The 26430-nt window shown below is 38.0% G+C and overlaps 1 protein-coding gene across 5 annotated transcripts in view; it reads left to right on the forward strand.

Annotated features, from left to right (window-relative positions):
• The window catches only part of adcy3a (adenylate cyclase 3a), a 59891-nt gene that overhangs the window by 11269 nt on the left and 22192 nt on the right, over positions 1-26430 (forward strand). For 3 of the 5 annotated variants that reach the window (XM_008432793.2, XM_008432794.2, XM_008432796.2), the window contains 8 exons: positions 6627-6738; positions 12848-12975; positions 16084-16242; positions 20050-20215; positions 20453-20572; positions 22375-22517; positions 25562-25723; positions 25864-25951. In XM_008432793.2, the coding sequence (XP_008431015.1) occupies positions 6627-6738; positions 12848-12975; positions 16084-16242; positions 20050-20215; positions 20453-20572; positions 22375-22517; positions 25562-25723; positions 25864-25951 (1078 nt within the window). The remainder of the gene's footprint in view (positions 1-6626; positions 6739-12847; positions 12976-16083; positions 16243-20049; positions 20216-20452; positions 20573-22374; positions 22518-25561; positions 25724-25863; positions 25952-26430) is intronic. The other 2 variants (XM_008432797.2, XM_008432798.2) reach the window with 2 other exon arrangements.

The following is a 26430-nucleotide window of genomic DNA, read 5'->3' on the forward strand; positions in this document are numbered from 1 at the left end:
TGGACTTCGTGTTGCTGTTTCAGCTGTTTGGGATTCCCCTCCGTAATTTCCCTTCAGAAAGCAGGAGGAGAATCCACGCTTTCTGATTGGCTACCTGTCACATTCAGCGGGCTGCATTGACGCTTCCAGTCAGGAGAAATCCCTGATTTAGATCGGAGCACAGGGTTTCCCCCAGAAAACTTGCCAAGCCCAGTAGTCGGGGCGTCGAGGTGGTCCACCGTGTTTTTGTATTAAAAGATGTTAAGTTGACAGGAAATCTAAAAGAATTAATGCGTAAGGGTTTAGTTAAACCCACAACTAGTCTAAAAGCAACAAATTTGCACTTCTCTTTAATCCAAATTAAGTCAGTGGCTCCATCAGGCCTAAAAGGGCTTCAGGGGCCCCATAAACACTAATATTTTAAAACAGACCACAGATCCATTAATGTAACACTTGTTTATTGAGATTATCATTGCTGTTAAATGTTATTCAGTTCTTTAGGCATACATAAATTAAATGATTTTAAATTGTTTAACATTTAAATACAAGATTTTAAGGAGCCGGCAAGTTTACTTTGTAAAACTTCAAATAACAATATTCATAGTTAGATTGTTTTGTTACCATAGCTACATTCTGATGCTGTGAGTTTAATCTTTGAATTTACAAATACAAATTAGTAAACTGTTATTATAACTTATTGCTTTTTAGGCTGGCCAACTAAACTATTCCCTTCTCCCATATTTCACTCAATCTAACACAGAAGCTGTTAGAGGTGCTGATGTTTTAGCAACAAAAGGGGCCCCTAAGTCATCTTCTGCTCAAGGCCTCATGCAGCCTTGGACCGGCCCTGTAATCTGCTGCACTATGCAGAGATGCGCAACAAATGGAGATTTAATTCAATGCTGCTAATGTGACTTTAGTAGTTCTTCCATTTCGTGTCTGTTGAGTTTTTAATAAGCGTCACAGAAACTGTTTTGATTGGTCGAGTTTATAGGACGAGTTTCTCAGATCTCCACGCACATTAACTCTAAGTAGACAACGCATTTGATATGGTTTGATGCATCGTGTAACAGGAAAAATAATACTAAAAATGATAATAAAATAATATAAAATCAGCGTGATGCGTTACAGACCGGAGGGTGCGGAAGCTCCTCAGCGGGCTGAACCTGCATGATGAGGTTAGCGCTGCTCGTTATCCACTAACGCTCCGGCCAACCGGGACCATAAACTTTACAGGGAAGACGGACACAGAGCCACAGGCTGGGCAGCGCGTTGAGATGGAAACACCGCATATAATTGTTCGTTCACAAAGATAAATCATTCTCACCGCTTCACAACGGCACCTCGGAATTCGCTAAAAGTTATTCCTGCGGTTCACATTGAGCTGCACAACCAGAGCTAACGCGGCGGGCTTTAAACTCTTACCCAGAGTTCTCCAAAGGATCAGAATTCCTCACAGTAGGTTTATGTAAATATCCATACAGGTCAGCCTGTGTCCAGTTTGAGGAAAAGCAGCGGCAGAGCGCAGAGGCGCCAGCTGTGTGATTGTTCCGCGCTGTCGGGTTTAAATGCATAAACTATAAACCTATCTTTAAGGAATAAATCTGCTCTGCTAGTGAAATGCTAAGAGCAAAAGAAACGCTTGCAGCCCGGCTTTAAAAAAAACAAACAAAAAAAACTACTTTTTTTTTTTTTTTCCCCTAGAAATGTAAACAAGCAACGTTTAGCCTGGCGGCCGAGCTAGTAAAGCATGGCGGGCCGCCAGGCTTATAATACACAGGGGGAAACCCTGGGAGCGGCCACGACAATCCACCGTAACACACTGCAGGATGATCGGTTACGAAATCACCAGCGACCAACGTTCTAAGATTGTCATAAGGGGAAAATAGGGGCAAAAAAATGGTGTAGTCTGAACTACTGCATTAGGTAGTGGGATGTGCCCATCTTCTCTATTTAAATCTAGTGATTACTGAAGGCCAATATATTATACAGACTTCATAATCTGCACTCTTTTGGTTGAATGCAGTATTTTTTTCCACTTTGGCTTTATGTTGTTTAGTTTTTATTCAAGTACGTTTTTTGTTAATGGAGACTGAGAATCCATTAACACTGGAACTGATTAAGTTTATCAGTTCCAGTGTTGTTTGTTCTTTTGAAAATAAAGTGTATCTATCTATGGCAGGAACTCACATTCATTATTAGTCATTTCCATTAAATCAGTGTCAAAAGGTCTTGAAACAATATTATCGTTTATCGCAATAATKTTTTAGACAATTAATCGTCCAGCAAAATTTGTTATCGTGACAGGCCTAACTATAACTTCACAAGACCCTCAATATTCCTCATTTTATCACAAATGTGGTGTAGAATTCTAATGAATTTACCACTATATTGTATTATTACAAGTTTTGGGTCATATTTCAAACAAACAAGCAAAAACAAAATCTCTTAGTCTGGCTACATCTTCGTAAGCAAGTAACTGTAGCTCTCAGAAATATGAAGCCTATTTACTGTGAATGTAAAATGTTATGTACGTTTCATCTCCTCTGACAAACTGGAATATAAGTAATATAGTTGCACATTTTGCACAAATAAAAAAAAACTATATACCTTTTGAAAAACAAACTGAAGAAGTTGAAAATTATTTTATACAAACATTTAACAAAGTTTTTCTGTTAGACTAAAAATGTACCTCTCAGGGAATCATTTGCACTTTTTTCTGCTGAGAATCTCACAGACTGAGCAGTGTTGATTAAATGTTACTGACTTAGTTAATAAACTGAACTTGGAAATTGTTTGGAAACTTAAAACAATAAAATGAGCTACTACTGCTCATTTTAGCTGTTTTGATACTCTGGTCATAGAATGGTGGAGTCAGTTAACAGATAAATTAATCAAATTCAGTTACTCGATATCTATAAGTTGAAGCACAAAGAAAAAAGGTGGCTACATTTTTTCTCAACAATTTTTTTATGAATGCTTATTTAATCACAGATGTGGTCTTGCCCGTCTTCTTTACTGTCTTTTTCTCATGTACACATGGCAGCTTGACATCATGAATGCCTGCAACACTGTGGTACATCCTGCCAGCCAGGGGGCGACTCTTCCCCAGTTGGCAGAGCTTTATAGAGTACAATGTGAAACTCATAGCATTTTGGGGAAGTGAAATGGTAAAGTTGAAGCCCTTGTTTGCACATAACATACTCTGTTTATTTAAAAAAATCAAGCATTAATTTTCTTCCTAGATAAAAAGGAAAAGAAAACCCTCAATTGGTAAAAAAGCTATTTGCAGTAGCGATAACAATAAATGGAATCTGCTAATCATGTTCTTCTGACTGGCAGTACTTCCAGTGTCTTGCTAGACGCTATTAATGTTTACTATCTATAAAACCAAGGGCAGCTGATAAAGTAATGAAAAGTCAACATTTTGTCAACCTTTCTCAGCATGTATTCAGAACCAACCATGTGTCCTGCAATACAGAATAGCTAATGTGTAGCTATTATGTTAATATTTTTAACAACTACTGCAGTTCCCTTGATGGAATAGACCTACTGTACATACTGACTTGTGTCAGTTCAATGATTCAACCTTTAATATAGTATACAAATTGCAAATTCTTATTAAACTTTGCTATTATTTCCACATTCATGCAACAGACCAAGAGTAGTAATTATTTTCAGTTGCTTTTTCATGAGTAAATTATTTAGAGGCATAAACATTCTTCTATTGAGAGGTATTGCCTATAAATGTTGTGCACTTAACCATAATATGGAGCTAAAACAGTCTCAAAACATGTAACAAGACGGCCTTTTGCATCTGGATTTTACAGTGAGGAAGAATAGTTGAGGCAGGAAACAGCAGTGGGTTTATTCTTCTCACAGCATCAACAAAACATTTCACAGGTGAAACTGCAGGCAAAAATAGTCCCAGCTGTGACGGACCAAACCACTTCCAATTCACAGGGGAATCTCAATTCACCAATCTCCATCTATTTAAATAAAATACCTTTTACTAAATACAAACATTTCCATTTACTTTTTATAAATATTTTATGTTTTATCTTACACCATAATGAAACACCACAAAAATCCATAAACGATCCTCTCACCACACACTTTTCAGAGGTCCAGACACCTATAAATGGTGTCTGGACTGCTGGGGTAGTATTTGTCCAAACACCGTGGAGAGGACATAGAAAAGGCAGGTGAGTCACTTCATATTAGCACTCCACACTTAACAGAATATGCACAAACATTTGCTCAATCTTACCCACCAGTAGCTCCTTGCTCTGAGTAACAATTATCCTCCCTCCACCTCACAGGGAACCACCTCACTTGTCAATGAGGAGCAGCTGTGCAGAGCCCAGAACAAAAGGCTACATGCTAATCACTAAAAATACTCAATACATAGTTAAAACGTCTTGTGTGCAAATGGTTATTTATGTGCAAATGTATGCTTAAAGTGCAGTGCTAAATAAAGTGCTTGTTAATAAAGTGCAAAAAGTGCTTTTAAAGTGCTATACAGTGACTTGAGTATAAATAGTCCCAGTAATGAAGCTCTCTTCATTACATCACAAATGCACCAAACAAGTCACAAATATGCAGAATGATCCACACATGCAGAGGATGATTCATGCACTTTTGTATAAGCCAATCACATTAATCCATTCCAAAAGCTCTGTATCTGACTGGTTGCTGAACATCCCCTGTTTAAAAAAAGACATTTGTGGATTGAGCCACTTAGAAGAATCTCAAAATTCACACACAAATGCAGCGAAGCCCACAGGCCAGAATTTAGTGTGTGTATTAAGATGCAGGGGTGCCGCCAGGAATTGTGGGCCCCCTGACAAAAATTTTGTTTGCCCCCTGCTTTATGTGCAACTACACATAAAGCAATCCAGACTTCTCAAAACTGCTATGTAGTTGCATTTTATTCAAGCTGCTATATATATAGCTAATAAAAAATGTTTTCTAAAAATATTTGTTAAAGCTGTCACCATGTCGTAGCAGTTTGTTATGAGATAGATAATCTGTGAAAACAATCAATCTCCTCCACCTGGTCCCTGAATTACTATTACTGATTAAAGTAATGCACCGTTCTGACCAAAACAACCAATCAGAACCAGTAGGACGCTCTTAGCACTAACAATTAGCCTCATTCACTCACTGCTAAATGTGCTAATGGTGGAGAAAAAACTTATTACAAGACACCATTTATCTGCTGTCATTGGTAGCTATGCTACCATAGCTTGTAGCATAGCTAAACTGAGCACAGCCTATAAATGAACTGAGCATTCACAGTTTGAATCTGCACAGCTCTGTGCTATGCTAGCTGCAGCATGGCAAGATTGTGATTGACGGCACTAAAACTCTCCTGCCACCAACTGGTTGTTTCTAGTACTGGGAGAAGGCAGAGGAAATAGATTTTTCACAGATTACCTGTGATACCATACTGTCACAACATGACAATTTATAAATATGTGGAAAAAATATTTATATAAAAGTGACATACTGCAGCTTTAATTTCACTCAGAAGAGGACGGGTCAGGAGGGACGTGGGTTAGAGCTGCTGCTGACTGACTCATCTGTTAAGTGGTAAAAGGTACAAGGGACAAGTTAAATAGGTAATTTCTTTCCTTAATTCATTAAATGCTGGTGAAAAGGAGGCAAACAGTAGTCTGTAGCTAAGCTAACTATGCTAAATGTTTGATAATCTCACACAGTCTACCCACCTCTCTTSGAGAAAAACTGGGTTATAAATTAACACTCTTGCCTTTTTCTCTCTTTTCTCCTCTTTTATTTTTGAAAACCTGATTTTATAACTTTTCTTAGCAGCATAGTAACAGCCACAATTGTTCTTGTTTCCTACTGTCTGCTGCTAACAGCGTCACTCTCAAGCGCTCCAAGCAGGAACGAACCATTTAACTCAGATAGGGGGTTCAGGGCAAATATAGAGGTGTGTTTTTTGATCTGGGAGTGAGAACATAAAATTTTTACTGCTAAAAACAATCTTTGAAAATACAATACAATTAATTTTGTAATCGACAGGGCCCCGATTTTTTTATTTTATTTTATTTCCATGAACAAAAATAAATAATTAAATTGTGGAGAGCCCCCTGTTGGTCAGGGCCCCTAGAATTGTCATCACTTTCCCCCCCTATACCGAGCCCCTGTCAACATGTATTTGTTTGCATCACAGATTTAAGTGTTAATCCTTCTGTACATTTGTAAATGTTTTGTGCAAAAATGAATCATTCTGTGCATTTAAGTTGTTTTGTGCATTCATAAATCTGATTCTGTGCATGTGTGGAAAAATGCATTGTGCATTTGTGAATATTGAGACTGTTTTAGCTCCATATAACTTAGCTGTACTTCTTAGTTTCAATAATGCATCACTCCAGTGGCTTACAAAATTTAACATGTTTTTTTTTACTGTTTATATCTGTGATAATGAGTTAGATAGGAGGATGATGGATTACTTATAAACATTATTTCATTTAACAAGTAATCCCATAAGTTAGTATTAAATATTGTGTTATGCCATAAATGTTTTTAATTCTAAAAAAGTGTACAAATATTCAGAGATTTGTGCTCTGGAGCAGCATGTTGTAGTAACATGCTGTCTTGTGTGTCTTGTTGTCATGTAGTATTTTGTTTGCAGATATTGTGGGTTTCACCCAGCTGTCGTCATCTTGCAGTGCCCAGGAGCTGGTGAAGCTGCTCAATGAGCTCTTTGCTCGCTTTGACAAGCTGGCTGCTGTGAGTTTCCTGCTTTCATACAACCTTGGAGATTTATTTTGTTTAATTTCTGAAAACGGCTTAAGTTAAGACCATAATTTCTTTTTACATTGAGATAAAGTACTACACTTTTGTGCACCTCACAAAAAAAGAAAGTCTGATTTTGTTTTTAATTTGCTGTGCTTTTTTCTCATACTATGTTTTTGCTTACAGATTAAATATCAAAGATTAATCAAATATGTCCTGCTTCTCTTTGACTGGTTTGCAAAACTTCTAATTACAGGGGCAGAGGAAGCATAAGAGTGCAACATTAGATTATTTTTTTAATGTAACTCCCAATAATTGCAGTGCTTGATTGACTTGCAGAAAGTCTATCTAACCAAAATTCCAGCCTGACTAATCCATATTTTAATGCACATTGCTTTAACAGTTTGACTTACCAAAATGAATGTCACTATGCAATAGTGTTTATATTAATTTGCCTTAATTCATCCATATTCAGTCTTTATCACAAGGCACCTTACAATCAAAGCACTTTATATATAGCATGCTCTGATCTAATTGCAGAATATAAAAGTTAATAAAAAAAAACACCAATGAAATTAAAGAGAAAGTCTATGTAAAATGCACAAAATAAAAAAAAGGAAATAATCTAAATTGTAATAAAATTGTCATCTGGATTAAAAGCCAAAACTGAATTGCTTCTATGGGTAACAAGCAATTCAATCAAGTTTATCTATCTTAATTTATTAAGTTTAACCAATTCAATATATTCTAATCATTCAACTCAATTTTTTAAACACATTTATTAAGTATGCTTAAGATAACAGATTTAATTCCGTCTTACTCAAATCATTTAGTTTACTTCAAAAAATGGTAATTAAACTTACATAGTGCTTTTTCAGTCACTTTGACTACTCAAAGCACTTTACACTAGAGTTACATTCACACACCAATATCCACATTGACATGAGGAAGCAGGAATCGAACCTACAACCCTCTGATCACAAGACGACTGCTCTACCCACAGAGCCACAGTCACATACCAGGGAAACTGTCCTTGGTTAGCTGGAGTCATGGAGTCAGACGTGGGATACAAATGTGGTATTGAACTTAATTATTTCAAGTAAAGTCAAAGTAAAAAGGTCATTTAAGGAAAAGATTTGTAACTTTTAAGTTGGAGACATTGTAAAAAGAGTATTTAGTTTGGAACTACTTAAAAGTTTGAGTTGACTTTCTGTAGAGTTAAGACAGACATTTTAAATGTTTATTAGAAGAAACTAAATGATTTGAGCAAGAGTGACTTAAATCTGTTATCTTAATAAATTTGTTAAATAAAATTAACAAGTTGAGTTGGATAATTATAATAAAGGGCTGCACAGTGGCGCAGTTGGTAGAGCTGTTGCCTTGCAGCAAGAAGGTTCTGGGTTCGATTCCCAGCCCCGGTCCCTCTGCATGGAGTCTGCATGCTCTCCCTGTGCATGCATGGGTCCTCTCCAGGCACCCTGGTTTCCTCCCACAGTCCAAAAAACATGACTGTCAGGTTAATTGGCCTCTCCAAATTGCCCCTAGGTGTGAGTGTGTGTGTGCATGGTTGTGTGTCCTGTGTGTCTGTGTTGACCTGCAACAGACTGGCGACCTGTCCAGGGTGTACCCCGCCTCTCGCCCGAAACGTTGGCTGGAGATGGGCACCAGCACCCCTCCCAACCCCACTGAGGGAAAAAGGGTGCAAGAAAATGGATGGATGGATGGATGAAACATTAAATCATGTTTAGCTGCAACTGTATCGATGGCAGCTCTTCTTCTATTCAGTGTTTGTAGCTTCTGTTAGCTTCTTGGTGCAGCTCCGTTCTCCTGCTACTGGTAGCTAAAATCACGATACCCTCACTTTGTATCCCTCTGAAAAATGAACCCATTTAAATAAAGAAATCCCTCCATGGGTGATACCACAATAGAGAGCGTTCATTTTATAGCGTTAACACGGTGCTGTAAGTGGTCCGGTATGAAACAGGGTGATTGAACAACACAGCACTTTTAAATTTCAATTATCAGGATGAAGAAATTGTTTCCATTGTTTTAAAAGGTTTATATCAGTCTGCCTTTTCCCCATCGATACGCTTCCCGACCGCCCTGCATCTTAGGGACTTAAAAACAAAAAAGACGTTCACATTGCGCAAAACTCTGAAACAGGAGAAGCGGGACATAAAACGGAGCGACGAACTAGATGTGAATTATGGCATAAAAACAGAGAATCCGACGCTGAACAGTGAAAAATCAACACATGATGTGAAACACATGACGATTAGGCGGCGCAGCAGGTGATGAGTGAAGATTACTGATGGTCAATAAATGATCAAATAAATGTAGCAACAAGAAATTAACTAAAGTGGACATAGCAATAAACCAAGAAAGGATAAAACTAATCAAATAAAACTAAATGGTAATGAACGAAGAACAAAATGCAAGAATAAACTAAGAAACTAAAGTAAATACAGAGGAATAAACTGGTATGGCAAGACCTTTCGATCAATAATTAATACAGAGACTGTATGGCAAGAATAAACAGACACCATTTCCAGATAAAAGGTAAAATAATATTGTTGAAGTGTCATGGGTTTGTTGAGATCACATCTAGTACTGAGAATAAATATATCTTACAGACCATAACAGTAAAGAACTGATCACTTATTTATGTTTTAATTAGATTTGATATATTTATTTCTTCAATATAGGATTTGATTAAGAACCAGATTTGTTCTTTGTAATTTCTGTCCAGTAAAACTATTAATCTATAATCAATAGACAGGTCTATATAAAGATATAATCCATGTTTCTGTCTCATATTTGTATGGCATTAAAAGAAACTTTAGTTTTTCCACTGAAAGCTCTGGTTTGAACAATAAATGCCATGTGGGTGAAGTTTTATGGATGATACTCTGATGTCCCATTCTCCTGAAGGCAGCACAGAGCTGCACCACCAGAAACCAACAAACACTGAAGAGAAGAAGAGCTATGATTAATGTAGTTACAGTTCTATCCATGTTTTAATGTTGCAGAGCTCAGTCATTTGGCAAACAGTTCAAAGTTTAAACTGGCATGTTGAACATCTTTTATCTGGTCATTTTGTGAAATATTTAACAACTAGAAAATGGCAAAGAATAAGAATATTTTCTCCACTCTGATTGGCTGCTGTTGGCCTATAAATTTTAACTTGAATGTTCGTTGCATTTTTCAGACGCCTGTGAAAATAATTTCTATTTCCATGACTTTTTTGTTCTCTGGGAAATTATTTTTGATGATAAATACAGAAACAAGCATAAAATCAAAACATCTACAATAGTGATAGTAATATTAATGATAAAATAATAGTCAGTGCAAAGTAGCCTACAAATTCTTTGGTGGGGGGCTGTGAGGGACCTGGATAAAGGCTGGGGGGGCGCTGGGCTGAAAAAGGTTGAGAAACACTGATTTGGAGGGTAGGTTTCATGGTGTTCTCACTTTGTTACAAGATGCAGAGACATTTTTATTTTACAAAATGGAGGAAATGAAATACATTATTAAAAAACAGATAGGCACTCAAAGAAATAACTGTTCTTATCCAAAAAAGCGAAAAAAAAAAGTCCATCCATCCAACAAATTTTTGAGTTCAGTAAGCAAACAATCACTTTTTGTAGCTTTTGAAATAAATTGTTTTAGCATAACCAATCATTCCACACAAAAGTAATAGGGTTGCGTGGTATCAATCAATGTAGATTTACTCATGCATTTATTTATTTGCATTTATTTATTTAAAAAAAGCGAACACAAGGATTAGTGAAGTAGAGGAGCAGCTGGAGAAGACGGAGGTGAGAACCCAAAACATGGAGGAAGTGGTAGCAGAGCTGCTAAAGTCACACGAGTCTGGAGGATAAGCTGGTGGACCCGGAGAGACGATCTAGGAGAGAGAATGTCAGGATCTGTGGTTTTCCAGAGGGGGCTGAATAGCCTATTCATAGAGTGGGACAGATTAATATCGGTATATTTGGCGGGGTAAAAAGGCTAAAGTTAGGTACAGAACCCTGCAGTTAAAGAAAGAGAAAGGTGGACTGAGTCTTCCCATTCCACTGGTCTGTTACCTGTCAGCTCAGTTAAGACCAGTAATTTGTCTATGTTCTCCATCTTATGATGCAAGATGGAAAGATATGGAAGGCACAACAGTGGAAGGAATATATTTAATATCAGTGTTAATGGACAAGGATTTAGAAGAGGGGCTGAGTAATGCTACACACAATGCTGGATTCTTGGAGAAAGGTAGCTTAACTTTGTAAATTAGATATTCAGATAAAAATACTCGTATGGTGTGCCTTTGATTAAGCTTTTAAACTAAACCAGATTGATGGGAGATTTAGAGGATGGATCCAAAAAGGATTAGTTACTTACTATACGTTTACCCAGAAGGGAGTGCTTCAGAGTTTTGAGGAACTTCAGAAATCTAATGGGTTGGAAAAGGATGACTTCTTCAGATATTTGTAAGTTGGGGCCTATTTCAATCTAAATATACATGACAAATGGGGAAAAAACCAAACCAGGACTTTTTTTTTTAAAGGTTTTGGCTCTAGTGGCCTTTATTTGAAAGTAGTTTGACAAGAAAGAGGGTCATGAGAGGGGGGGAAGACATGTGGCAAATGTCACCAGGCTGGGAATTGAACCTGCAACCACCGACATGAGAACTAAGGTGCCACCACCACAGCACCCTAAACCAGGACTTTTTAATGGTATTCTATCTTTTAAACAAGGTGACGCAAACTACATAAGAAACAAGTGGATAAAAGAAGGAAATCGATCTATCTAATGGGAACAGCTGGGAACAGATTAACGAATTACACTGGATGACCTTGATCTCCAACACACGGAGAAAATTCTATTGGAAAAACACGGTTTAATATTTTGTGACTCCAGTTCAGAAAAGACATCGGGGCATCAGAGACACCTGTTGGAGACTCTGGATCAAATGGGGCAAATCATCATATCTTCTGGGGTTGTCCACTGATTAAAATATTATGGGAGCAGATATGTGTTTACCTAAATAACATCTTTACTGAGAGAATCTCCTGAAAATGTGAAGCCCTATACTTAGGAAACATTCAACTTGACAACTGGATTCTGGAAGATAAAAAAAACTTTTCAGCAGTGGGCACAATGAGTCTGTAAAGTCTATTTTTGTCCCTGGTTGTGTACAATATGGTAATGGTTGCTGGGGAAGGACACTAGCCACCGTTCAGTACTGCACAGGGCAGTATGTAAAGATTAATGGATTCATCAGAAACGCCAAAGAAAATGAGGCAACCAACATGTGGGCAGCCACAGAAGGAGGGCAAGAAACAAACAAAAAAAAAACTTAAGCAGAGTTCAGGAGGGTGAAGTCAATGGAATTCAGATGGATGACCAGAGGATCCAATTAAGAGTCTATGGAGGATGGCTGTGTGGTTGGAGGAGGATTCCGCAAAGAGGTTATGGGAGTTGTCTCATTGGGACACATTTTGGGCAGACCCCCCGGAGGTCATCCTGAGGAAACACAAAGTTCATGCAGGTGTTGGAACCAGCAAAGAGGACCTCTGAATGCCTCTGCTGGAAAGGCAGGGGCCTCATCACCATCACCTTAATCTGTAGTTCTTTCCACAGATTGTCCTTCTCATTCCAGTCCACACCATATGGTGAATGTTCTCAAATTTGTTGAAACTAATATTATAATTAAAAGACTGCTTTAACTCTAAACCAGCCATGTGTGTTACTGTTTTGGGCTTAACTGTAACTCAAGCTAATAGAACAATGAAAAGACTCTTCATTTTACAGACGAAAAGACATGTCCAAAACAGAAGATCAGCAGAGATTTTAAATCTTGGGGAAGATAAAAAGACTTCCACTTCATTTTTCAAACAAAATAGAGAAAACACTTTTCTTTAAAAAAAACAAGGAGACTTTTACATCACATCAGCTGTAGGAATAGAGAAAGTAGAGAAATAAACCCCCAAAGATGTTAAAAAGCCTGTGTATGTTGTAATCTGGTTCTGTCTCCAAACACTTAGACAGATGTGTGTGTATATGTATCCTCTTTCTCTGTTTAATTAAGCTCAGTGTACATTTCTGTCAGAAATATCATCAATTGAGGATCAAGATCCTGGGAGACTGCTACTACTGCATCTGTGGACTTCCAGAATACAGGGGAGACCATGCTGCCTGTTCCATCAGGATGGGCCTGGCTATGGTGGATGCTATCTCGTAAGTGCAAAAAATTATTGATTCTAATTTCCATCTATTGGAAAAACTTTTTCTGGCTTATTCTACATGATGTTTCTACAACACAAAATCTGAAAAAATTCGTGAATTTAAATGTTTTGATTTGACTCTTACACTTTTTGTTTTATGTTTTGTTAAGATGTTGACCTCGAGCATTGATAGCTAGTCACATGACAGTATAATAATTCCTTTATAAGTAAAATTATGTCATTATATAGTATTAACAAAAGTTATTGTCACATTATACCAAACTTATTGATTACCAAAATTAGGAAATATTTAGATTGGGAGCTAATGAATTGATTCTAATGTAAACATCAGAGATGGTTGTTTTCTGTTCAGTGTAATTCTATAATGCCTCTGGGCTTCAGATCAGGTAATCCTGGTTTGTGTTCCTACTGAGCTTTCTCTGGCTGCATAGTGACCGGGCTTATTGGGGTTGGTGTGGTCTTTTAAAATATAATATACGTATATATGTATTTATTTATAATACAAAAAATCATTCCCTTCTCACCCTCTGCGGGTGGTCTCTCTCTCTCTCTCTCTCTTTCATCCTCTGAGCTCAGGTCCTCTACCAGAGGCCTGGGAGCTTGAGGTTCTCCTCCAGTATCTTGGCTGTGCCTAGAACTGCACATTTCTGGACTGAGATGTCTGATGTTGTCCTGGGATCTGTTTGAGCCACTGCTCCAGTTTGGGGGTGACTGCCCCGAGGGCCCCGATGACCACAGGCACCACTGTGGTCTTCACCTTCCAGGTCTTTTCCAGTTCCTCCCTGAGGTCCTGGTATTTCTCCAATTTCTCATGCTGCTTTTGAGCAATCAGGAAAACAACAATCCTCTGTTGTTTATTCACCACCACAATGTCCGGTTGGCGAACCAACCGGACATTGTGGTGGTGGATAAAGAACAGAGGAAAGCCGTTGTGGTGGATGTAGCAATACCAAGTGATACAACATCAGGAAAAAGGAGCATGAGAAATTGGAGAAATACCAGGACCTCAAAGAGGAACTGGAAAAGACCTGGAAGGTGAAGACCACAGTGGTGCCTGTGGTCATCGGGGCCCTCAGGGCAGTCACCCCCAAACTGGAGCAGTGGCTCAAACAGATCCCAGGAACAACATCAGACATCTCAGTCCAGAAATGTGCAGTTCTAGGCACAGCCAAGATACTGGAGGAGAACCTCAAGCTCCCAGGCCTCTGGTAGAGGACCTGAGCTCAGAGGATGAAAGAGAGAGAGAGAGAGAGAGAGAGAGAGAGAGAGAGAGAGAGACCACCCATGGAGGGTGAGAAGGGATTTTTTTTTATAAGTGTGTGTGTATATATATATATATCTATATATATATAGATATATATATAGTTTTCTTCTTTAAATATTAGGGTGGTTCTCAATGATGCCAAATACTGTACAGGAATGACCTGGTGCTGTTTCATGTCAGTCATCTGTCCATCTATAATGGACTTTGTTGGTGACTTTGCCCTCAGTGTTATATTGATCACTCTGATGGAAAGTTATTGACTCTTTCCAAGCTTAAAGAGATCAGTGAAGAAATTGATTAGGATGCAGCACTTTGGTCAGGCTAACATGCATTCAGTGACACAGGATGGCGCCTCTATTACCCTAATATTTTTAATATAGATCCCTAACAGATGATCGGTAGTGTGAATCATTTATGTTAACTGATAAGAGGTGTTAGAAACCGAAAACATATCAAAAATCACCAGAGAACTAGATTACAGATTGTCCTCTAATAGTACAATCAGGTCCATCAGCTTTCCGAGGGTTCACTACCCTCAGGGTTCTCCATACCTCCTGTTCAGTGATGGTCAGTCTGAGGAGGAATTGACAGCTACAGTAATTTGGCCTCAAAATGGGCAAAGAAATGAATGAGCTCCTCTCCCAGTTTGTGTTGGGGGTCCCAACACAAAAAAAAATCTCTCCCCCAGAGATTTTTTTTGGTGTTGTTTGATCTGAAGTTGGTGATGTGCTTGACCCCTTGCCAAACCTGCTCTCTGTTGTGCATTTGTATAAAGTCCTCAATTGTGCACTCTTTACTCCATAATCCAATGCTGGAAAGATCTTAACTGTTGATGATCCGAGTCATTTTAATAACAAATAAAACCAAATAAAAACACAGGCAGTGAGGGGCGCTCCGAGCCACTGCATCTGTACATGCCGCCATGGAAACCAATTTTATTTATTTAGCAAATAGAAATAATTTAGGTCATTAATTCTAACTGACCTAAAATGAGAAAAGTTTGGTCTCTATTTAACCTAAAAATGTGATTATAAAAGTGTATGAATCTTTAAAATACACCTTTAAAATCTCTATGGAATAAAATACTCATGGAATGTGTATATAACCAGTACTGAAATTACTTAATTAGTTTGTAAGTTTGTTACATGATATGTTATTTGGCAAATTTTTGTTTAAAATTCTTGTTAACTTGTGTACACTGCTTTTATATTTATCATTTTTACACTGAAGGTTTACAGATGAAAACTAGCCTTCATGGCTAATTCTTGCATATTCTCTAATGTACGTTGTCCTCTCTGTGTTTGAGAAATAATTACCTTTTATCCATTGTTGGTTCAAAATGTGGGCTGCACAGTGGCGCAGTTGGTAGAGCTGTTGCCTTGCAGCAAGAAGGTTCTGGGTTCGATTCCCGGCCCCGGTCTTTCTGCATGGAGTTTGCATGTTCTCCCTGTGCATGGTGGGTTTTCTCCGGTACTCCGGTTTCCTCCCACAGTCCAAAAACATGACTGTCAGGTTAATTGGTCTCTCTAAATTGCCCCTAGGTGTGAGTGTGTGTGTGCATGGTTGTGTGTCTCTGTGTTGCCCTGTGACAGACTGGTGACCTGTCCAGGGTGACCCCGCCTCTCGCCCGGTACGTTAGCTGGAGAGGCACCAGCAACCCTCCCGACCCCACTGAGGGACAAGGGTGAAAGAAAATGGATGGATGGTTCAAAATGTATTCTGGCCACTTTTAGGTTTTTGGATATAAGAAAAGAAGCTTTTGTTCAGGAACTTGCTCTTTTAAGGGGACCTTGTGTTGCCTTTTATTTAGCATACATTTTTGTGAAACTACCCTAGGTATGTCCGTGAAAAAACCCAAACCAATGTTGATATGAGGGTTGGAGTTCACAGTGGAACAGTACTTGGAGGAGTGCTAGGACAGAAACGCTGGCAGTATGATGTTTGGTCTACGGATGTCACAGTAGCCAACAAAATGGAAGCAGGAGGCATTCCAGGGTAAGAGCAAGTTCTGTTCATATAACTCGAGGGTGTCAAACTTATTTTCATTTCAGGTCAAGAGCATTAATGTCCACAAAGGGCTGGTTGTGGCAGAATGCATCGACAGGGCAACCTCCCATTTCCCCGCTGTCTGACCGTGACATTTTCTCCTGCGCATTACACTAAGACAGCATTTTGTAGTTAATGGCACAAATTTTACAAACAAATCCATCTACATTCAAGAAAAAAATAAACACAGAATTGTTGTTTTTGTTCCCATTTTTCATTTGATGAACTCAAAAATCAAAAACATTTTTGATACATTTTCTATATTGTTCACAAATCTGTCTAAATTTGTGATGGCGAGCATTTCTCCTTTGCATAGATACGGTAATCCATCCCAACTCAAGATGCTGAGTAGACAGCATGATTATTGCACAGGTGTCCCTTAGGCTGGCCACAATAAAAGATCACTCTGAAATATGTTGTTTTATCACACAGCTGAATGCCACAGATGTCACAAATTTTGAGGGAGCATGCGATTGGCATTCTGAGTCCAGGGATGTCGAGCAGAACTTGCTGCACGTGAACTGAATGTTCATTCTTGTACCATAAGCTGTCTCTAAAGGCATTTCTCAGAATTTGGTAGTACATCAACTGGCCCCACATTTACAGACCACGCAGAAATAACCAAACCTGTCCAGGACCTTCACATCCAACATGTTCACCTCCAGGATCATCTGAGACCAGCCTGCTGAAACACAACCAGTTCTTTGCACAACCAAAGAATTTCTGCACAAACTGTCAGAAACCATCTCGGGGAAGGTCATCTCTATGCTCATTGTCCTCAACGAGGTCTCAACCTGACTGCAGTTTGTCACTGTAACCAACTTGAGTTGGCAAATGCCCATATTCGATAGAATCTGGCACATTTGGAGGTGTCTTCATGGAAGAATCCCAGTTTTCTCTGTTCAGGCAGCAGACAGTGTGTGTGGTGTTCTGCCTGCCTACCTTGGCAAAAAACAAGGCATTTCAATTAAATTTCTTATAAATCCAATCGATTCTAGTTATTAATCAGTGCATTAAGCTTAGTTTATTATTCAAATTAGCTTAGACCAGTGTTTCTCAACCTTTTTTGGGCCAGCGCCCCCCCAGCCTTTATCCAGGTCCCTCACAGACCACCACCAAAGAATTTACAGGCTACTTTGCACTGACGATTATTTTATTATTAATATTACTATCACTATTGTAGATGTTTTGATTTTTATGCTTGTTTCTGTATTTATCATCAAAAATAATTTCCCAGAGAACAAAAAAGTCACGGGAATAGAAATTATTTTCACAGGCGTCTAAGAAAAATTTAATGAACATTCAAGTTAAAATTTATAGGCCAACAGCAGCCAATCAGAGTGAAAAAAAATCTTATTTTGTGCCATTTTCTAGTTGTTAAATATTCCATAAAATGACCAGATAAAAGATGTTCAACATGCCAGTTTAAACTTTGAACTGTTTGCAAAAGGACTGAGCTCTGCAACATTAAAACATGGATAGAACTGTAACTACATTAATCATARCTCTTCTTCTCTTCAGTGTTTGTCAGTTTCTGGTGGTGCAGCTCTGTGCTGCCTTCAGGAGAATGGGACATCAGAGTATCATCCATAAAACTTCACCCACATGGCATTTATTGTTCAAACCAGAGCTTTCAGTGGAAAAACTAAAGTTCCTTTTAATGCCATACAAATATGAGACAGAAACATGGATTATATCTTTATATAGACCTGTCTATTGATTATAGATTAATAGTTTTACTGGACAGAAATTACAAAGAACAAATCTGGTTCTTAATCAAATCCTAATGAGTCAAAGTGTCATGGAGTCATCAGCCTCATGACATTAACACTGACATGAAAAATAATATTGAAGAAATAAATATATCAAATCTAATTAAAAACATAAATAAGTGATCAGTTCTTTACTGTTATGGTCTGTAAGATATATTTATTCTCAGTACTAGATGTGGTCTCAACAAACCCATGACATTTCAACAATATTATTTTACCTTTTATCTGGAAATAGTGTCTGTTTATTCTTGCCATACAGTCTCTGTATTAATTATTGATCGAAAGGTCTTGCCATACCAGTTTATTCCTCTGTATTTACTTTAGTTTCTTAGTTTATTCTTGCATTTTGTTCTTCATTCATTTCCATTTAGTTTTATTTGATTAGTTTTATCCTTTCTTGGTTTATTGCTATGTCCACTTTAGTTAATTTCTTGTTGCTACATTTATTTTATCATTTATTGACCATCAGTAATCTTCACTCATCACCTGCTGCGCCGTCTAATCGTCATGTGTTTCACATCATGTGTTGATTTTTCCACTGTTCAGCGTCGGATTCTCTGTTTTTATGCCATAATTCACATCTAGTTCGTCGCTCCGTTTTATGTCCCGCTTCTCCTGTTTCAGAGTTTTGCGCAATGTGTGCGTCTTTTTTTAAGCCCCTTAGGTGCAGGGCGGTCGGGAAGCGTATCGATGGGGAAAAGGCAGACTGACATAAACCTTTTAAAACAACGGAAACAATTTCTGCATTCTGATTATTGAAATTTAAAAGTGCTGTGTTGTTCAATCACCCCGTTTCATACCGGACCACTTACAGCTCCGTGTTAACGCTATAAAATGAACGCTCTCTATCGTGGTATCACCCATGGAGGGATTTCTTTATTTCTTTATTTAAATTGGTTCATTTTTCAGAGGGATACAAAGTGAGGGTATCATGATTTTAGCTACCAGTAGCAGGAGAACAGAGCTGCACCAAGAAGCTAACAGAAGCTACAAACACTGAATAGAAGAAGAGCTGCCATCGATACAGTTGCAGCTAAACATGATTTAATGTTTCACAATACAGTTTTACCAAGTTGTTCAAAGTCTAAACTGGTATTGTTGTGCATTTAAGGTGTAAAGTTTACCTTTGACCAAACGCCCCCCAAAGGCATCCCAGCGCCTCCTGCCATCCTCTGAACGCCCCCTGGGGGGCGGTACCGCCCACGTTGAGAACCGCTAGCTTAGAAGAAAATTCTACTTTAGGAAACCCAGAAGAGCATCAAGTCATTGACTTGAAGCGTTCACTCCTCCTGAAGTGAATGCTTCAACAATCCCGTGGACAGTCCTGTGCAATGTGTTGTTGACTTTCCAAAGAAGAAACCTCCAGCAGAACCAGAACCTGACTCAGTATGAGCCACCGAATGGGGATTGGAGAAGACAGAGCAGATACACAAAAAACCAGAAGCACTGATCCTGGCATCTTTTCTATGTTATAGAGAAGTCGGAATGTATCATTAGTAGGAACTCCTTTAGTGGTGTCACCTTTAGGAATGATGTCTCCTTTGTGAGAGAAACACATCTTGACAGATGAGTTCTGAGACGGTTTAAAGGCAACACATAGAGGAAAAGCTCAGCCAATGGAGACAGCACTAGACAGGGGCAAATATGTCATCTGTAGAAGGACACACTAGCTGTGACACCATCCTCAACGTGTCACAGCTTAACAGAAAGCCAGTTCTGATGGCTTTCTGAAAACATAAGAGAACAGAGAACATAATGTTAAAAGTTGAAAAAAAAAGCCATATAATGCTAATTGATTTGTATAAGTTCTTCAATTTGATAAAGGTGTACTAAAACACAAAAATGGGCAATTTTTATCACACCAGACACCAAAAGGCAATTTTCTCTCCAGAAATGTTTTTTGGGCTGGTAAAACGAACAAAATAAAAACAATAACAGTCAAAACAAAAATCTGATGTTTCATTCTTTTGTACTATTGGATTAGACGTGTTCACATCTCACAAAGTACCATGGAGTGTCTTCATGGAGAGTTTGATGTGGAGCCAGGAAATGGAGGCGATCGCTGTGACTACCTGAGGGAGCGAGGTATTGAGACCTTCCTGGTGACTGTACCTAAAGATCCCCTGGGAAGAAATGGAATCAGCCCTGTGGTTAGTTAAACATCCAGACACTCACAGCAAGTATGTTAATGTCCAAACATTTTCACTGTTCTCATCACCAGTATGTACAAGAAGACAGGAAGGAAGAGGGATGTAATTTTGAAAATGTTTAAACATTTTTCTTTTAAAAGGCGTGAAATAAGGTTTTGGAACTATATACATACATATATTTAGTTGGTAAGTTTTCACTCATAATCACAGAAGACCCACTTATTGCTTTTTTCTCAGAAGCTGTCAGTAACCTCTTCTAATGGAAATTCCCCACTATTAATCAACACAACAGAGTGTAATGGCAGCATGGAGGCAGCCTGCAACACACCTGAAGAACCAGAAGAGTTGGACACAAGGGTAAGCAGTCAGGTCAAATATTTGATATTTTGATAAATTTTGTGATATTTTTTTCCTATTATGTATGTGAGAATCTGCTCTGAACTATTACCACATGCTGTTTTTATTTTTTCTTTAATTATGTAAAGTACCTTGAAATGCCTTGCTGCTGAAATGTGCTATACAAATAAAATTTGATTGATTGATTGATACCAGATGAATATGGTGTGGTAGTATCGGCAAATAAAGTAAATCTTAACATCTTAAATTAATTTCATATATCATTAATGTAAAGTAAAAAAAAGTTTAGGACCTACTACCGACTCCACAGGTAACTTCTAGTAAATCAGAATGTATGATACTTATTTGTACATATTGATACCTTTGATGCAGGCAACTCTTTATCCAAGACTACAAGGCCTCATACACCAACCATATTTCTCTAATTTATGTAAAAGTAATTCATTGTCTATAGTGTCAAATACATTTCAAGTCTATATAACACTCCCATAGTATATCCTTTTTTATCATTACATTTTCTATATCTTCTGCTCGTTGCTTTTCGGCCATTGAAGTTGATCTTTTGGCTCTAAATCCATATTGACAATCATCCAAAAGTGTCCTCTGGGCTTCTGGTCGCTGCATCCAAGTATTGAGTACGCTACAGTTTCTGAAAAAATAAGCTAAAGAGTGACTAACCTAATTCCTTTTCTGGGTTAAAAGTGAGGCTGTATAATATTGATCTAAATAGTGCGTACTCCACAATTTCTGATATTACTAATAGACTAAAATAATCCTTTTTTGGGTTAAATAGGAAGTACTCCACAGTTTCTAACAGGTAAACTCAATAAAATAAAAAATGAGGAAAGGACACATTAGGGCAAATGGCAACATTCAGACAAAATGAAGGACAAAACAAAGACATGAGTGAAGACGGTGACATCACAGGGCCATGAAACTACGTTTCTCAGGCTCACGGCAGAAGTCCAATAAAGGTGTTGTTAGCAAGGAATGGCCTTGGGAGCGCTCAGCTCCACAGCTGCATGGATACAGGAAAGGGTGAGGTGGCGTTGCATTTACATATCTTCAAGGAGATTAGAAATATGTAGCCCTTCCAAGGCCACACGGGGAAAGCCAATTCAGAAACAGAATGTCTTAGGTCGGGAAGATTATAAATTTCAATCTTCCCTAAAGTCTCTCCAATACATCCCAGTTCCCAATTATCCAAATTAGTTTGGTCGTTCCACTGAGCCAAAACTAGCAACTTCTCCAAGATCAATTCCATCCCATTAGTGAGTTTTGAGTCTTCAGCTGGGCTGCGAGTCTCAGCAATACTCACATCCAACTTGCGTCTCTGTCCACACCAACAGTCTGAGTGTTTGCTAGTTCGGCCAAGTCCATCAAAATTTGTCGATAATCCAGGAATCCACAAGCTCCAAACAGCAGAAATCCTGTTATCGTGAATAAATCCAGGGTGAATCCCGCGGGTTTGTCCCTGCAGGACAAGAGGGCTCTCCTGTGCCCAGTCTTCTAGTTGAGAAAATTTGATAAATTGCATTGAGAGACTGGTTGACCAGACCCATAATCTGTAGATTTGGAGGATGTGAAAAGAAAGGCTCCAAAAATAGAGAAAAAGACAGGCAAGGGCAGGGAGGGAGCAGAGGAAAAAATCACCTGCCTTCATCAAAAGCAAGAGAGGAAAAAACTTTATTATAGAGGTAGGTCTATAATATGAGAATACCACTTTATGTAATGAATAAACCAGCAAAGAAACAATAATAACAATAGCACACAATATTGTTTTTATTTTTCTGGGACTGCAGGTAGTGAACCCATCTTTTCCAAATCCACGAAGGAGGCTCCGACTGCGGGACCTGGCTGAACGGGTGATTGATGCCCAAGAGAATGAGCAAGAGCTCAATAAGTTGCTTAATGAGGCTCTGTTGGAGAGAGAAACAGTTCAAGCGTAAGTGTCAATTTTTTCCTTTTGAACCAGAAATGACCAGTGATACTGAAATTTTCTTGCAGTCAGAAAACTGATTCCCCAAAATTCTTTCCTGACTGCTAAATAAGCTCATCTTCTATATTCTTCTATTGTTGTATCTATACTGGTTGTAGTTTCAATAAAATGCTCTGCTAAAGGTTGTGTTGCCAGTCTCACGCAGCAAATGTTGTTATATCCCAAGGCAATCATGTGCAAGTCCATTTTCAGCATATTTGAAACTGAAATGACATGCTTTAGTTCTAAATTACCGCATTCCCCGGACTATAAACCACACCGAACTATAAACTGCAGATATCTCTGCCACTCCAGGTTTTCCACAAAATTTGAGTCATAACAGGTCAATTGAATATCACATTTATTATGGTTGAAAAAGAAAAAGTTGCCAAGTTTAGGTTTAACTGGACCGATTATGAGGGCGTATGAGTTTGAATAGAAAAATCTCCTTACTGTCTGCCACTAGCATGTGCTAAATGAAAATGAGTGCTTTCTTCTTCTTCTGCTTCTTTAGATTTCAACGGCAGCTTGCATCCATTATTTCCATTATTGCTGCACTACTGCCATCTATTGGATCCTAATATCTATACCTCAAATTCTCATAACGGTCCCATATTATTAAAAAAATTTAATATCTTCTTTTTCCCCTCAATGCTATTTAACTGATCAACAACATTCTCAAATTTCAATTCCCTATTGAAACCTAATTTTGTTTTAATGGACAATTTCTTCTTTTATTTCCAATTTTGACTACCAATGATTCACTTCCTGCTAAAGAACCCCCAGGTGGTGGAAGAAAAATCCACATATAAGCCGCACCGCACTACAAACCGCATGGTTCAAGCGTAGGAAAAAAGTAGCGTCTTATAGTCTGGAAAATACAGTCTATTGTTTTTGTAAAAGTGTAATTCCTAATTTGTACTAGAGTCCTGTCTGTGTTTGGAAGTGTGGTGAGAAGTTGAGAGATGAGCGAAGCCATAATGTGCTTTTTATTTTACACAAAACAAAGTGTTCAATGTCTCTCTCTTCATGTGGTGCTGACAGAAGGAAGATAAGAACCTTAAACACAGCAACCAGTTAAACTTAAAGCAACTTAGCCATGATTGAGAACTCGCTCCTTTAATTTTTAATATCTACATAAAGCCACTACAACACAACTAATATTAGGGAATATTACAAAAGAATGAAAAAAAGTCTAAATTATATATAAGCCTACGCTCTAAAAAGTGTGTTTGGGCTGCAGTTCACATGGACATTACATTAATCTCACTTACGGTAATTCTTTTGGTTTAGTGATGACAACTTACTTTGTTGTGTTGAATTAACTTAAAAGGTTACATTTTTTTTACTTAAAGGAACTTTTTACTTTCACTTTACTTGAAACAATTAAATGCAAAGCCACGTTTGTATCCGACGTCTGACATCATGACACGAGCTTCACCAGGAACAGATCCTGTACCACCCCTCATGCTGTGGCGCTGTCACAGGTTCGACTCCCGGCCTGATGACCTTTGCCACTGTCATGATCCGTGTTTCTGTGTTTATTTTTTGAGTTTTCTGTGATCCTGTGAGTTCTGTCTCTGCGTCTTCCCGTTGATTGTCTCCCAGGTGTGTCTCGTTCCCTTGATTACCCCATGTGTATTTAGTCTCACCTGTTGTCTGTTCTTCATCGGGTCCTTGTCTAATGTTGTTTGTATCTGGTCAGTCGGCTTGGTAGAGTCGACTAGCTCGCGTTACGTTGTACTGTTGCTACCGGTGCTGAGCTCTAGCCTCCCGCTCTGCTGTGCTGCCAGCCTTCTGATTCGTGTAAGAGCAGAATTCTTCATTAAAGCATCACCATTTTCATCTTACCTGGGTCTCAGTGTTTCTTCTCACCACCAACCACCCCACCTCCCTGACAGCCACATGTCTTCCCCCTCTTTCATTACCCACTTTCCTGTCTAACTACTCTCAAATAGAGGCAGCCTGAGCCAAAAAATCCTTTATTAGTTTACTTTTTATTTGAAGTAAGCTATATGATTTTATTAAGACTGACTTAAATTTGTTAATTTAACTTAATGAATTAAGTTGGACTGCGACAGTCTGGTGACCTGTCCAGGGTGACCCCGCCTCTCGCCCGGAACGTTAGCTGAAGAGGCACCAGCAACCCTCCTGACCCACTGAGGGACAAGGGTGTAAAGAAGATGGATGGATGGATGAATTAAGTTGAATAAACATAATTGAATTACTTGTTACCAATTGAAGCAATTCAATTAAGTTGTTTGAAATATTTTCTTTTTTCAGTTTATGAAATCCATGACAAATAAAGTTTATTAGTCAGTTATTTATGTATCTATTATTATGTATTTCGTATGTTTTTATCTTTTTTAATCTTTCTCTTTTTTTTCAAAATCTCTTTCTCTTTCTTACTGTTTATTCAGTGTCACATGCTGTTTTTATTTTTTCTTTAATTATGTAAAGCACCTTAAAATTCCTTGCTGCTGAAATGTGCTATACAAATAAAATTTGATTGATTGATTTTTTGCCCCATAAGAAAAATAAATCTAGATTTAGAAATAATTCTGGCATGGCCCAAATATTTCCTGGTATTCATTTATAGGCATTTATGCTTGCCAGGTAATTGACTGGCTTACAAAAAGGCATGCCAGTCATATTGTGTTTTCTGAGATAAACCTACTCATAGTATGCAACCAAATTAAATTTTTGTTGAATTAAGCTTAATTTAAAATAGTTAATTTCTGCATAGTGCCAATTCAGAACAAATGTAATCTCGACATTTTACACCAAAACATAAAACATGACGTAGATCATGTTTTATGTCTTGTGACTAACACACAAGACATAAAACCTGATTCAGTTTTGGGATTGAGACAATGGACACCTATATAACAAAACATGGAAGCATATTAGAGAACAGATGTGCAATTTTTTAGAATAGTTAAAAAAATGTCAGAGAATGCCAAAAATGTAAAGGCTCTTATTATAACGACTGAACTTTAATGTCTTGACAGTCTGAAGGGAAAACACACCAACAGGCTTTCTTTGAGGTTTGTGGATCCAGACCTAGAGGTTCGTTATTCTATTGAGAAGGAGAAGCAGAGTGGTGCTGCCTTCTGTTGCTCCTGTGTTGTTCTTCTCTTTACTACAGTAATGGAGGCACTCATAGACCCCAGGTCAGTTTTACACCAAAATCATTTCCCATAACACTTCATAACACAGATAAAAAAATAATTGTGAAAAAATGTCATTAATGTTTTTTGACAAACTGCTCTTGGTGCCAAATGTTATCTGGTATGTTTTTGTTTTTAAACAGGCTCATTATAAACTACATCACCTTTGCAGTAGGAGAGATTTTGCTGTTTATCCTGACAATCTGCTCTCTTGCGGCTATCTTTCCAGGAGTGAGTTACAAAGCTATTTCCATCATACACTAACATAACTTATTAAACTATTGTTATCTATCTATAAAAGAGTAGCTTTGGATACCACATAACTGTTGGGGTGTTTGGGTTTTATGTAATACTTTTGACTTTGTCTGGTCATGTCATGTTATTTCCTGACATTTACCAGGCAGGTCAATATGAGGATATTGACAGATGCTTTCACAAACTCAGTTTAGGTCAACAAGCTACACAAAGTAAGCCAGTCAATCTCATGAGAACAGAAAATATAGACTTAGTCTAAATAGTGCTTGAGGCTTTTTAGTACCGTCAATACTGCATTAAATATTGTAATTTTACATGCCTGCAGTGCCACAAGAGTTAAGAGGTATTTGTAACTGATTGTGAATGTCAGTCTAGCCTTAGTTTTCTTTAACTAAACAATTTTTTACAAACCTCTACAGATTTTTAGAAACATTTTAAAAAAAATTCTACTAAAA

This window comes from Poecilia reticulata, linkage group LG16 (genome assembly GCF_000633615.1).
Source record: "Poecilia reticulata strain Guanapo linkage group LG16, Guppy_female_1.0+MT, whole genome shotgun sequence".
Classification (NCBI taxonomy): domain Eukaryota; kingdom Metazoa; phylum Chordata; class Actinopteri; order Cyprinodontiformes; family Poeciliidae; genus Poecilia; species Poecilia reticulata.